The sequence below is a fragment of the Periplaneta americana genome, chromosome 3 (assembly GCF_040183065.1).
Source record: "Periplaneta americana isolate PAMFEO1 chromosome 3, P.americana_PAMFEO1_priV1, whole genome shotgun sequence".
NCBI classification, from domain to species: Eukaryota; Metazoa; Arthropoda; class Insecta; order Blattodea; family Blattidae; genus Periplaneta; species Periplaneta americana.
The window spans coordinates 33469638-33484400 of record NC_091119.1 but is presented as its reverse complement, the minus strand read 5'-3'; the positions used below and the strand labels follow the sequence as shown (position 1 = coordinate 33484400).

The 14763-nt window shown below is 35.7% G+C and overlaps 1 protein-coding gene across 5 annotated transcripts in view; it reads left to right on the top strand.

Annotated features, from left to right (window-relative positions):
* The window catches only part of hyd (E3 ubiquitin-protein ligase hyd), a 157300-nt gene that overhangs the window by 95926 nt on the left and 46611 nt on the right, over window positions 1–14763 (top strand). For 3 of the 5 annotated variants that reach the window (XM_069820262.1, XM_069820261.1, XM_069820258.1), the window contains exons 30-33: window positions 3951–4219; window positions 7288–7660; window positions 10726–10949; window positions 13976–14303. In XM_069820262.1, coding sequence (XP_069676363.1) covers window positions 3951–4219; window positions 7288–7660; window positions 10726–10949; window positions 13976–14303 — 1194 coding nt within the window. The remainder of the gene's footprint in view (window positions 1–3950; window positions 4220–7287; window positions 7661–10725; window positions 10950–13975; window positions 14304–14763) is intronic. The other 2 variants (XM_069820260.1, XM_069820259.1) reach the window with 2 other exon arrangements.

The window sequence follows — 14763 nt, the reverse complement described above, 5'->3', positions numbered from 1 at the left end:
AAGGTTAATTACAGTATTGATTCATTGTTATAAAATGCTGATACAAGTGAAAATGAAAAATTACAACTCAACTCAGAAATGTTAACATTGTCAACAGTAGCTGAAAATGATTTATGAGCAGCATCCATTGAAATATGTGAAGTATGTACAGATATGGAATTAAAATTTGGAGCGAGTCTTGATGAAAGTCCACCTGTATGTAGGCAACAATTTCACACAACTGTCCACAAGTAGCATATATGCAGGGGCTCTTGTTTACTGCAAATGCGCAGTGTGCTGTAAGCGAGCTCCAAATTTTATTTCTGTATCTGTCCATCTGTTTGACACTGACTTGTGATCAGACTGAGCCATGACTTATATCAGGGGTTGGCCAATGTCTCCTTTGTATGAATTGTATTGTTGACATGATTATTCATTATGGGTAGGGAAGGTGATTGTTGGTTTGCTTAATCAGTAGTTAATTGACTTAATTAGCTAGTAATTTACTTTCTGTTAAAGCTAATAATCATTGGTGATGTCCCTATCGAAATCTTTCATCCAAACAACATTGCACTTTGTGTGATTCACTTTGTTTTTTTTTTTTTATACGAAAGATGATGTGCAAAATAGTTTTGAAATCATAGAAAAGAAAATAATTTGAGGCTTCTGTAGTACTGCATGAGAAATTGTGGGTAATATTTTAATAATTAAATTGTTTTAATAAAAATATTTTAAAGAAGAAATACTATTTAAACTGAAGTACCTATTTGTCTGACATGGAATGAACTTTGTATCTATTTAATGATTCAGACCAAAGTACCTCTTCAAAGAATATTCTGTCAGCACTCTGAAGATATAAAAATTTTAAATTATGGTTTATTTAGTCATATTTTGGCTCAGGAAATCCTAACTGATACAACACTTTATGCAGAACATTTTTAAATAAAGCAATTTTTTAATTTACTAACATTTAGTGATAATTATGAGTGATTATCCGAGAGATTTATTGCAGCTATCTTGCATGCCACTAATAATTTTTTTAGTTGGTTATTTAACAATGCTGTATCAACTACTAGGTTATTTAGCGTCAGTGGGATTAGTGATAGCAAGATGGTATTTGGCGAGATTAGGCCGAGGATTCGCCATAGATTACTTGGCATTCACATTATGGTTGGGGAAAACATCGGAAAAAACCCAACCAGGTAATCAGCCCAGGCGGGAATCGAACCCGAGCTAGAGTGCAACTTCAGACCGGCAGGCAAGCGCCTTAACCAACTGAGCCACGCCAGTGGCTGCCACTATAATAATAATAATAATAATAATAATAATAATAATACTGCATATGTAAGTGAACCTTACTAGCTAATGATTATCAAAGTATTGATATATTATATCAATACTTTGAGGTTTGAAAATGTTTACATATTAAATATCAGGACATGGTGAATTTGGCCGAGCAGAAGTAATGTATATGATATAGCAAGTCTGGTTAGTTATGTCACATCCTGGTTTCCCCCACCCATTTCTGCTGGCTCCTCTGTAAAGGCTGCTGACTGGGTTGTACCTCGTTCCTGAAAACATTTGCTGTCTGAAATTGGACATTTATGTAATGTTATACAACTGTTTAAAATAATTTAAAGAGAAGGGCCCCATTAAGTAAGCATCATCTGATTCCCCCCCTTTCGACGACCCTGTGACATAACCACTTGGGTGGACAATAGTATGTCAGTAATGACTCAGTCACTCATACAGTAAATTCACCAAAGCTATTGAACAACAGGCACCATTTTGCAAATAATATTAATATACAACTGAGTCATGTCAATGTCTGGAAATACACATTTAACATACGGTGGCAATTTTTGTTCCTTTTCAAATTTAAAATCACATTTGAGCTGTTAAAATAAAGCATTTTTCAGGCATTTTCTAGCATGTCAATTGCATTAGCCTATAATGAAAGTTATGTTACCTTTTACGAAGTTGTGAAAAGAATTTGAAGTGAATCACACAGGATAAGGTTACTGTTAGTGACTGGTAAATCCGACCCTAGGACTTGGAGAAGTTAGGGGTGAAAATTGCTCCCCACCCACCACACGGTTCAGTATAGCAAGAGTTTGTCAGTCAGTTTATGGTTGTCAGGTGGTCAGGTCCTCAGTCTTGCCTGCCTGTGTGTTACACGTGTTGAAAACATTTGGTCTGGTGATCTTTCGCTTTCGCGTTCTGTAATATATTACTAGCTGTTTAGTTTAGTTTTTGTTATAACAATTTAGTTTAGTTAGTGTGTTCTTCTTTATAATTGTAATAATAAATGTTGCCTTGGACTTACTCATTCTGTGTTAACATCCCACTCCCTCTACCTAGTTTATCTGATTCCATTGCCAAGCCTGATTTGATAATTACTGATGATGACGCGTAATGAACTTCTTCGTTGCTTTAGGACTTTGTCGATTTCTTAATGTTTCGAGGGATCTCGCTATACTTTGGCAGGTCTTCGTACACAACTTCTTTCTTTGTCTTGTTTTATCTCCACCTTAACCGACTCAAAAGCCAACGAGATGTAGGGGATAACATATCTTAGGACCAAAACTAGTATCTCTCACAATACGGACCATCGTGAAGATATTACAGGACAAGTGTAAGACGTACCTAGTCCTGTGGCATAGAGATAAATTTCATCCCACGTCAGGAATGGAACCACGGACTGCCTAGTTGGGAAGCACACGCTGTCGTAACTGCGGATCCTACACTTCTTTCTTGTGAAAATTTATTGCTAGCTACTTTCACAACGCGACTTCTTAAAAGTATTATTTTATTCTATTTTTACAGCAAAGTGCTGGCTGACACTTTCTCTTAATTTGCAGTTAGTTTATCGAAACAATTTTGAAATTACTGATGAATGTGTGTGATTAACTCGCAATTTATTAAAGGAGTATGTTAATTCATTTACAGCTGTTGAAAGAATTGCGACTGGATAGGCATAACGTGTTCCCGTTACTAATTAAACTACATAATAGCGAACTAGTATTTACTATTTAGATGTAGTTATAGTCTTTTCAGAATACCCTCAGATCGCTTTAATGTGTATTTGCTATTTGATATGTTACATTTAAGACACTGCAGTCCAAGTTTCCAATAATGTTTTAATTATCATCCGTCACAAATGTTTGATGAAATAGTTAATTTCGGCGAACTAATGTACATAGTAATTTACCAAGGGTCTTAGAAATCTTTTCAATCTTATTTCCCTTCTGATTTTGTTGTCAGAAATAGGCAATATGAATTCGTCATTCTTGCAATATATCATTTCGGGTAATGTTTGAATTTCGGCATTTCTCGTGTGATTTAACTAAGAGTATCCAACCGTTCGTATAGGGCTGTTTTTTTAAACAGTGCGCTTTTTTGTAACAGAAAATAAGCAAGTAATATGTAATAGTAAATAAAATATTTGAACAGGTTAATGTGTTCAGTTAATGAGATGGCTGTTATCAAATACAGCTAAAACGGTTTCTGAGGCTAATATAATTGAGGCTACACCATTATGATTCACCGGTGAGTAATATGTTTTCTTTATCAGTAGTAGCAGTAGCAGGGCAGTCTCTTCTCTGCCCCCTACCTCTATTTGTCACGTGTTTCTTGACAGCGTGTGGACAGTTAGAAGTGGAGTGAGTGAAATTCGCGTCAGGGCCGGATTTACCAGTCACTAACAATACTAACCTCTGATTAAGTTGTGACCAGGAGGAATAATTAAAATTCTCAGTAGGTGCCAAGTAGTTGTGAAGCAGGATTTCTTTGATTAGGCTGTGCTGCCATTCTCAATTACTCTACATCACACTCTTGTGATGCTGTATTGTGGCTGTCTCTATTCCCATGGCAAGTGCTGGAACTGTACTGTCTTGCCAATCATGTTGGAGGACTTGATGGTAGTAAGAGCACCTGTGCGTTCAGCCTGATGACTGCCAAGAGTGTGGCAGGTGTGCGTGTTGCAGGTGGCAGCAGCCTGGTGTTCATTGACCCTTCTTCCCTGCGACGGTCTACTACAGCAACAGCTGCTGTGGCTGCAGCTGCTGCCAACCAGGAGCCGGTCACCATGGCCACCACAGCAAGCTGTCTGGCGAGAGCGTTTGGGATTGTTGTGCGGCAGATAGCAGACCTCCTCACCATGCTGCAGGATTACCATGCCCTGGCTCCTACCTTGCCAAGGACACTCGATATATCCTACCAGGAGTCCATTAACCTACAGGTTTGTATAGCAAACTAACTTTCATTGCATAATTCTTCTAGGCCCTCGAAAGGGTCAGTTTTTGTTTCAAGACCAGTATTGTTTATGGAGAACAAACAGTGATACAGTGGAACTTCCCTTAACGGACACTTCCCAATAGCGGACTCCTCTCAGTAGCGGACATTTTAAAATTCCCCTGCAAAATAACATTGGCCCTTATGATAAAAATTCTTCCAAATAGCGGACATTCTCAATAACGGAGGCGGACACTGAAATGTATCTCCCAACGACAATTAAAACTTTCAAATAACGGACAGTGTGAAAGGAAAAAAGGAAAAGACAGTTGCAAATTAAACGGAATTCTAACGGAAGTCTTTGCAACAATCATTATCGTGCACTTCAACATTCTTGCACTTTATTGAAGGTAAGCAGCACAGTTATTAGTTGTGATACTGTACGTGAGCAGTCCATACTTTCTTAGTTTGTCAAGTTGAGTTTTCGGAAGTACAGTCACATTAAAAATGTCACAAAAACGTAAACGTTTGTCACTAAAAGATAAAGTAGACATCGTAAAGCATAGTGAGAAGGAGAAATTAAGTGTTCATGAGCTGGCCACAAAGTTTAATGTGGGAAAAACCCAGGTTAGTGATGTTTGTCATTTACAAAACATTTACTGGTACCATTTCTCTCTGGATGAATACTGTAAACAATCTCACTGTCTACTGTACTGTACTGTAAAATTTAGTGGTGAATGTGTATGAGAAATTTTAATGTACTGTATACATACTAACGATTTTCTAAATAGCAGACAATTCTCAATAACGGACATTTAATTTTTCCCCAGCGGTGTCCGCTATTGAGAAGTTTCACTGTAACACTTTTTTTCTTCCTGCACTGTCACTTTCTCACATTTCTTCTTCTTTATCATCATCATCCTCGCAGGTTGTAGTCCTTTGAAGAACTGTTACGATCTACCAAAGTTTTCTTTCCATCGTTTTTGAGGACTCCCAACGACCTTTTTCCTGGTGGATTGATATTCTATTGTTTGGCATTCGATTTACATGTTGGAGCCAATTGCTTTGATATTGATGTATGTGATCCAAAGAGGTATCATTTGAAACTTGTTCAAGGCATCATTTCTTTTCCTGTCCCATTTCGTATAATCTGCTGGATGGCGCATGAATTTCATTTCACTGGCAGTAATGCAATTTTCATCACGTTTCCAAAGAGTCCAAGGCTCACTGCCATAACATAAATCTCGCCAAGGTTTTGTAGAGACGGAGGCATTTATGTCTTTGGACTAATGATGGTTTCATAATACTGTTGATGATACCCATGGATTTATTAAATTTAAGAATTTTGTCTTGTACGAAGGGGAGCCAGGAAATAACGACCGTTTTGTTGTAATAATTAAACAAAATATTTATTTATTTGAAAAAACAAAGTCTGTTACATAACTGAAGCTTCCTTTACTTCTCTACATAATCACCACCTACATTTAAACATTTGTCGTATCTGTTCACTAGCTTTAGAATTCCCGTGTTATACTCCTCTGCCGCCATTTCATTAAGCCAGGTGTTCACTGTCTTCTTCAACTCTTCATCACTTCCAAAACGCGTACCACCCAGAAAGTCTTTCAGCTTAGTGAAAAGGTGAAAATCGCTAGGAGCAAGGTCTGGACTATAGGGCGGATGATCAAAGATTTCCCAACCGAACTGATCCAGCAATTCTCGAGTTGAAGCAGCAGTGTGCGGGCGGGCACAGATTTTGTGGTAGCCAAGATGTTGCGACACAATTTCACCAAGCAAAGAACGAGAAATGTCAGGAAAGGCAATATGCAATTCGTCGAGTGATGTGCGCCTGTCTTGCAAGATTCTGTCGTTCACTTTAGTCTTCAGGTCTTCTGTGATGAGTGATGGGCGTCCGGGTCGAGTTTCATCGTGGACATTTATTCGCCCATTGTTGAACATTTCGTACCATTTTCTCACATTTCTTTCATTCATTACAGTATCACCATACACTTCTTTCAATTGCCGGTAAATTTCTGCAGGTTTCAAATGTCGGGCATTCAAAAATCGAATCACACTCCTCACCTCACAGTCGGCGGGATTATCAATCACGTCGTTCATTTTGAAGTAACACAAAATGCACAATGGCGACTTGTTGCAACCAGTACTCACAACATTATGAGAACACATGTTAAGGAAGCCAGTTGACCTTCAAACAAGGAAGGGGAGTCAGCTGCATGGCGGGTATGCGCGAATGGTCGTTATTTCCTGGATCCCCCTCGTATATCTGATTCTGCCATAAATGATATTTTATAACCAAGATAACTGAATTAATTTACCCTTTTTAATATTCGATTACTGATACAAATCTTGCTTGATATTGTTTCTTTTCCGTGAAAAGCCATAACTTTAGATTTGTCTATAGAAATTTCCATTGAATACCTATCTGCTATTGATTTCAAATTATATACAGATCGTTGGAGGTCATCTTCTGTAGAGGCTCAAAGTACTAAGTCATCTGCAAAGATTAATATATTTTTAATGTAGGTGTCGATTTATTGTTATATATTCACGTTCGTGTCAATTTAAATTCTTTGATGATAGCATTCGTATAGATATTAAATGAAAGTGGAGAAAGTCCACAACCTTGTCTAACACCTGAATTTATTTCCCTCCAAGGTGATAAAGTATCTCCAATTTTTACTGCAATTGAAGCCTTCTCACCTTTAAAGGGCCAATATTGCTACTTGATGACAACAATGAAGAATAAGTAAGCAAATAGTAATTTTTGTGATAAAAAATGTTAGACACACACTGTCTATATGTTTATCGCATGATCTTATTTAAGAAACAAGAGTGTGAAGAAACATATCATCTGAGCCAGTCTTAAATAAATGATCATTGTTTGTTATTTTATTTTAAAATGAAGTAGTGAAAATTGTTATATTTCATGTGCCTCATCTCTGGATAAATTGATTTCATACATACTGAATACGTATAAAATCTATTCTTTTCAAAATGAAATAATGAACATTTTCTTGCACTTGTTTAATATTGTAATCTGTTCGTGTATTTTGACAGTTATACCTGGAGTATCATCTGAAGCCCACGTGGGATTGGCTACTGACAGTTATGGACTCAACAGAAGCTCAGCTCCGGTTTGGTGCTTCCTTAACTCATTCGTCAGATCCCACACACCCGGGACATCCCTTGCATCAGACTGCAGGACTTGGTCTGGGTGTTGCTGGAGGAATTGGAGGACTAGTAGGTTCTGCTGCCTTATCCCTGTCAGTCCTTGGAGGTGGGTCTGGCTCCTCGGGTACCACAACAGGGAGTGGGGGTACAAGGAGCAGAGCAGTGTCAGCGAACTCAACTGCCACCACTACTAGCACAAGAATTGTTGGCTTTGCAACTGGAGGTGTTGATGCACCAAGAACTGCTCGTGAAAGAGAAGGTAACCTTAGTTCAGATAGAATGAATTATGACTGTCATCCACATTTTTGATTACTAGCAGAAGGAATATCTCACTGTTGTCCATCTTTCTTTACTGCACTGTCGACCTGGTTGGCGAGTTGGTATAGTGCTGGCCTTCTATGCTCAAGGTTGCGGGTTCGATCCCAGGCCAGGTCGATGGCACTAAAGTGTGCTTAAATGCGACAGGCTCATGTCAATAGATTTACTGACATGTAAAAGAACTCCTGCGGGACAAAATTCCGGCACATCCGGCGTAGCTGATATAACCTCTGCAGTTGCGAGCGTCGTTAAATAAAACATAACTTTACTGCACTCCCTGCAATCTGGCCCACAAGTTCTGACAATACAGTTCCTTCATCTGCAAACCCCACACTCAAATCTACAAGCTAATGCCAATATACAGTATAAGATAGTAATGACTAGACTTCGGATTTTAGGTTAAAACCTATTTTAATCCTTAAACGATAAGTTCATAAAAACTTGCAAGTACATGTTTCATATAAGACTATGCCTAAAATTGGTTTTTTAATAACACCTAAAAATGCCTATTTTGACGACAAAGCCTATTTTGACCTATTAAGTATGTTTTATCTCTAATAGGTCAAAACAGCCATTCTTATGTCGACAATTTGTATTTTAAATTCAAAATGTGTTCCTGGTTCTGTTGGAAATAAAGTACGGGATAAACTGGAGCAAGTTCTGCAGAGAAATGTAGGACTGAAGGACTGTGTACTGCTTCAGATATCCTAGCAGGGAAGAACACGGATTTACAATGTAACATTCCTGTCCAACTAGTGTCAGAATTAAAATACGCTCCTGTTACTTCAGTGAATGTGGAATGTTCATTTTCAGCATACAAATATGTGTTGAGTGACAGATGGCATTGCTTTCTACTTGAAAATTTAGAAAAAGTATCAGTAATTTATTGTGAAGCTAATTATGGACATTAACGGACAAGACTTGGTAAAAATTGATTATATTTGACTTGTTTGTGTACTGAATTTATGTCTAAAATTTATTTTTCACATTTAATTGTTTAGTTTATGTATAACTAGTTAGATATTTGTTGTTGTACTTTTAGTAGTAATGGTGGTAATGGTGTATAAGCATTTAAAATTATTAATTTCTAGAAGTGAATTCCTGATGATTTGGAACATGTTTTTAAAGAAAATATTATTTTTTGTTAGAGCCTATTTTCAATTCTTTAGAGACTATTTCCTACACTTTTAAGCCTATTTTAGGCACCTAAAATTACATTTTAATGGCGTAAAAATCCGTACCCTAATAATGACATCTAAACTCTCTCACGAAATAGAAAATAATTATTTTTTATCTAATACTGAGATGTTAGTTTTGTATGTAAATTTACCTTTCTTGAACGTTTCAAGATGCAGAAAAAAAAACTAGTTCTGGATTTCTCCACAATACTACTGAACTATGCAGCATAGTGAGAGAGTGAAGACAATATGAGGGGGTCAGAAGCAAAGGGATGCAAGTGACATTTCTAAGAACATAAATTAAGTGTATTCAGGACAAGCTAAAGCATCTAAAATTCGAGTTGCAAAGGAATATATCTTTTAACGTCATCACACATTAAAAATTTCACGGAATTTACGAAAGCTTAAGTACAGTCAACTCTGGATATAGTGAACTTGGTTATAGTGAACATTCGGCTATAGTGAACCTGAATCGCTGGTCCCGACCTGCATACATTAAAAATTACATTAATATTTCCGTTTATAGTGAACCCTCGTTTCAGTTATAGTGAACCTTGTATCCTGACAAATTCTTATTTGAAGTCAGACCTTCTTGTATAAAATTGAAAGAATGTGTTGAGAACAACATTCTAAGTTTCTTACTCCTTGAGTCAAAGGTCAAAGGTAGGATTAGTGACTTCTAGACAATGAGCTGTACTGTAAATTCAGGCAAAGCATGACGATCTTGCCTCACTCGACCGTCGAAGAGTTGAAATTCTGTTCTCAGGAACTCTTCTCTACTGTTATTTCTAATCCTCCATCATCAGAGGGTTGTCTTCTGTTCTCAGAAACATTGACGGATAGCATCGAAACATTAGAAAATGAAATTGCCCTCTTTTATTAAAAGGGGACGGACATTATGTCCAGAGTATAAATGAAGATAAGATTTCGATGACTTTCAAACTCCATCAACCCCCTCCCATTTTCCATTAAGTAATCCGGGAAATTCCAAGGTTGAGTATGCAATCACACCATAACAGCGTTGGCCATTGTCATTTCTACCTGATCTAGTGTTCCAACAGTGAATGTACTGCATAAAAATGTCGAGGTGTAAAGTGTTTTCTTTGGAAGATAAGACGAATATTATAAGTGACATTGAATGTGGTGTTTTGCAAACAGACATGGATCGACAGCATAGTTTCAGTAAATCAACTGTGAGTAATAGTATATAGTGTAATCCATTCCACAAAAATGAATTATTTTAGTTTCTTGTTCACAATTCCATTCATTTCTGTCATTTAAGGTTAGGGGAGAGACACTTCAGATATAGTGAACGAAATATACAAGTCCGCAGAGGTTCACTATATCTGGAGTTGACTGTACTTTCAACTACATTTTCTCAAAAATAACGTAAATGTACTTATACCCCTTTGCTTCTGACTCCCTCATATATTTAAACAGCACAGCATATACACTACTCGTACTTATTCAACAGAAAAAGTTGAAATGAACTACACAAGTCAAAAGAATAGGAAAAGTAATAGAAATTAATGATGGGGTGTGATTTGCAAATGTGTGATTTTGTCACTGTAATAGGTTTGTCACTGGTTCCGACTGTGACTAATTCCAAAATCACAGCTCTGAGAAATTGCCATCTTAGACCAATACGTGATTCATAGGTATGGCGACTGTAGTACGTATGTGACAGCTCCAGAATCCAGACAACTGTATTATCGGAAGATTAACTTGAAGGAACAACATATCTAGAAAGTTGTTCTAGCTATCTTCACTTGTCCACACTAGCTTTGGGATTATTAAAGGAAAATATTGTTTTCTGTGTTTACACTAGCAGATCCTCATTCAGCACGTAGAGACTTCTTGTCTTACTGCCTATCTCTGATGCGCGCACACAATGCAGAGCATCTGGACAGCCTGCCCATCCTGGACGTGTCGGCTTTGAAGCACATAGCATACGTGTTTGATGCTCTGATCTACTACATGCGCTCTGGCACAGAAAGTCCTGATGCTGATGTGCTTAGAGATGGACTCCCTATGGAGGCGTGGAATGATCAGGTACAAAAGAAGTGTTAACTGTTGTCAACTGTACAAGATACTGTTATGGTTTTTTCTGTAAGGAGAATTTCAACATATGTTATTAATATTTAATGCAGTACATTTGACATTGAGACAGTTTTGCATTTCCGGAATTTTTAAATATTTAGAGTATATTTTATGTATTTAAAAAAAGCATTGCATGTAATGTTGGTTTTACAGGAGTAGGAAAAATTTAATAAAAAATAATTTGGAGACTTTAAAGAAGACCTAAACAAACAATATTTTCATGTTGGATAAATGGTTGTCATGGTAGTTGCATCTCTGTAAACTTTGAAATACAGTAGAACTCCTTTTTAACGAACTCTGGAGGATTACGTTATGTTTTTTTTTTTTTTTTTTTTTTTTTTTTTTTTTTTTTTTTAAAGAGAGTTACATAAAATGAGAAGGAAAGGCTGAAATAACTAGTACTAAGTGTGTTATATACCAAACATAATTATTTAATTAGGCCTACAATCATCATTTCGTCACCTGAATGCAAGAACTAGGTAACTTGATTTTTCATATTTTGAGATATTGTCTATTTACTTATTTATTGCACTAAGAAATATTCCTCGTTTTCTTTAACCTATTTGTTACATTGGAAAATAGATATTGCGGGTATCACTGGATCAGTTACCTAGTTCTTGCATTATATTCTGTTCGATTTTTGCTGTGCTATAACAGAGATATCTAAAAAACGCAAATTTCGAGTTACCTAGTTCTTGCATTCAGGTGACAATTTACAATGAATTTCATTGTAACATTTTCTAACTCTTCAAATGGTGAGTCAAACATTTTTCCGTTTGGTTCAATCCAAATCACACTGAAACTCTGGACTGAAAATTTCTTCTTTTTATTCATTATTCCCCATAATGAAGTAGCATGACAAACCATGTTTTTATGTGATTGTGTAATTTTATGGTGCATAAACAGCATGAACTAACAAAAAAAATGGAAACAAGATCCACACAACTTGTGAGAACAAAGCAAGCAAAGTAACCACTCTGTGAAAGCAACGTAAAGCAAGACCATAAAGAACTGTAAAAAAACATGAATTGAGATGCACTATCGAATATGGTGGTGCTATTGATTATTTACTGGAAGTCGATTTGATATTTCGGGCTTCATTATCACAAAATTCACTTGAAAAAAGTTCTTTAGAAGTGAGATTTTCCTTAAACTGGTTTCTTTAAAAGCGGAATTACATTATTCATATGATAATTTAGCTCGGAGTTTACAGATTATTCCTTAAAAATGGGTATATTAAAACGGAGTTCTACTGTATCTGTAAACTGCCTACTGTTTAGCCGACCCAGGCAGCTTTTAGTTCAACTTGAGTGGTCTGTGCTTCTGACAGTCAAGTGTTGAAGGTAATTTGACCTTGTCCAAGCAATGAGCCCAGGAATTTTGCTCATGCCAGAAAATATAGTAACATTATGAGTTATGTGTTGAAGCAGGAGTGAAAACTTTGTGCATTGTTCTAATTTGTACTTATACCTTTAGTAAAGAAATGTATTAAATTAATAAAAATAATGTTAGATACCGATACCTATTGTCAATGTATTTACGCATTTCCTATTCTCACAATAAAAATGTTTAATTCATCTTTAATGCTTAATATAATATTGTGCGGAAATGTAATGTAATGGAAGTGTACTGCAAATGTTAGAAAATTGGTTTGTGTGCGTGTCAGTTGGACTGCCTACCTAAGAGAAGCACCTGAAATGTTAGATTTGTAGTGCCATAATCAAACTTTTGTAATCTCATATTGATACACAAAAAAATGTCTGTCTGATTCTTCTTTATATTTCTAGAATATTGCATATCGAATTTTTCTGCATCTTATATAAAATAGAGATAACATCATCATTAGTGAATGTTAATTTTTAAGGGGGGTGACAAGTGAAATTTTGGTCATTTTCAGTCAAAAATCGCATTTTCGTCTTCTTGTAAAAAATAAATCGGCAATCTCTTATTTATATGTTGAGCAAGTTTAAATGTTCTGTAGCATAAGAATTACACAATATATAAATGGCTGCACCCTTGAACTTCAATTCCATGCAAATTTTACAAGCTGTTTTCTCATACTTTTTTTTCAGCACATTTCGTCAGGTTCGAAGTGTAAAGGCTCTCACAGTTTTGTTGCTAAGAACATGAATTTTTTCCTGCATGTTCTATACATTATGGTTAACAAAATAACAGATGGGTTTTGTGATTAAATTAATAGTTTTTGAAATAAAAAATTAAATATTTGTAGTGACAACGGAAAATTTCTATTTTTAGGTATACAGTGTTTATAAAAATTGTTTCCCCCTTTTTGTAGTAAAGATATAGAAAAACTGATGTGTGGTGTTTTTCTAAATATGCCACTGATCTTGCAAAAAAAAAAATTCAAACATTTTATTAAAAAATTGAGCGGCACATTTCATTTCGAAATATGCAAATTTTTCAGAATATTTTGTTAACTCAGAAACTAATTGGCTCATAGAAATGAAACTTCACCACGCCATGATTATGTGTGCAAAATCAAGGACGTAGTTTGAAAAAATGTAGAAAATAGAAATTTCACCCATCACCCCTCTCAAGGCAAGTTTAAGTATGAAATGCAAAATTAATCGATTTTTTGATGTGGCAGGAAAATTATAAAATAATGTTTTTATATTATAAACTATTCACTGTTTGCATTTGAACTTAAGAAAATCTTGGAAGTACTTTTTTCATAAAGCATTAAAATGACTTATAACTGAATTGTTTAAATTTTTGTGATATTCTCATCTGTAAATATTGTAAATAGTAAAGTTTTTTCATTAAACAATTTTCTGACTCAGAATTTGGTTTTATTATTATTATCATTATTATTATTATTATTATTATTATTATTATTATTATTATTATTATTATTATCGTCATTATTAGTAAAGGCATTTCCGAGCTCTTACTTGTATTCTTTTTTCTTTTATGCTGAAACTTACATGTACTTAATCATTTAACCTTTGTACTCTCAGGATGAAAATGACAATGACGAAGGTGATGATGAACTAAATCATTCTGTGGCCATGGAAACTGATTCTGTGGATGAGCAAGAATCTGTTGGACCGGGAACTGGAGTGCTAAGTATGAGTGCTGTTGGACCCAGTGGTAAAGGGCGCAAGAATCCATTCCTTCAGCGGTCAGATTCTACATTGTGTTTGGGATGTCCACCTCCAGATCCTTTTGACACACCAATGTCCGAAGCATTACCTCTAGCAGACCAGCCTCATCTGTTGCAGCCCAATGCAAGAAGAGAGGAGCTGTTTGGGATGCCGAAGCAACCCATCACAGTGCCAGCTTCAGGTACACTTTAATTCTTTTGGAGTTTTGTTTCAGAAGTAATGTTACAATTCATAATCTCTCGTATTTTGTTGGTCCTCAATAAACACAGGAAACATAGATTTTTGTGATTTTCATTTACTTAAAGTCCCTTTTTCCCACCTGAGAATTTGCAGCATGTCGACCTACTTATGTATATGTTACAGTGTTTATATGTCACATACAATAGAATTCCTCGTATCCGGCAACTGTGGGACAAAGCCAGTGCTGAATAACTGATTTTGCCGGATAATTTGAAAATACGTTTATAGGTTATGTAAAGACACACTGTACTGTACAGACATTTTTTTCCATGTTAAAATTTAGTAATTTTCATATAGATATTTAAAAATAAAGTTTGAAATACCTACAATGTTTATTTTTAGTACTGAATACGGTAATGTACATTAATCAGTTCATAATTATTGTAATACAGTAACACATA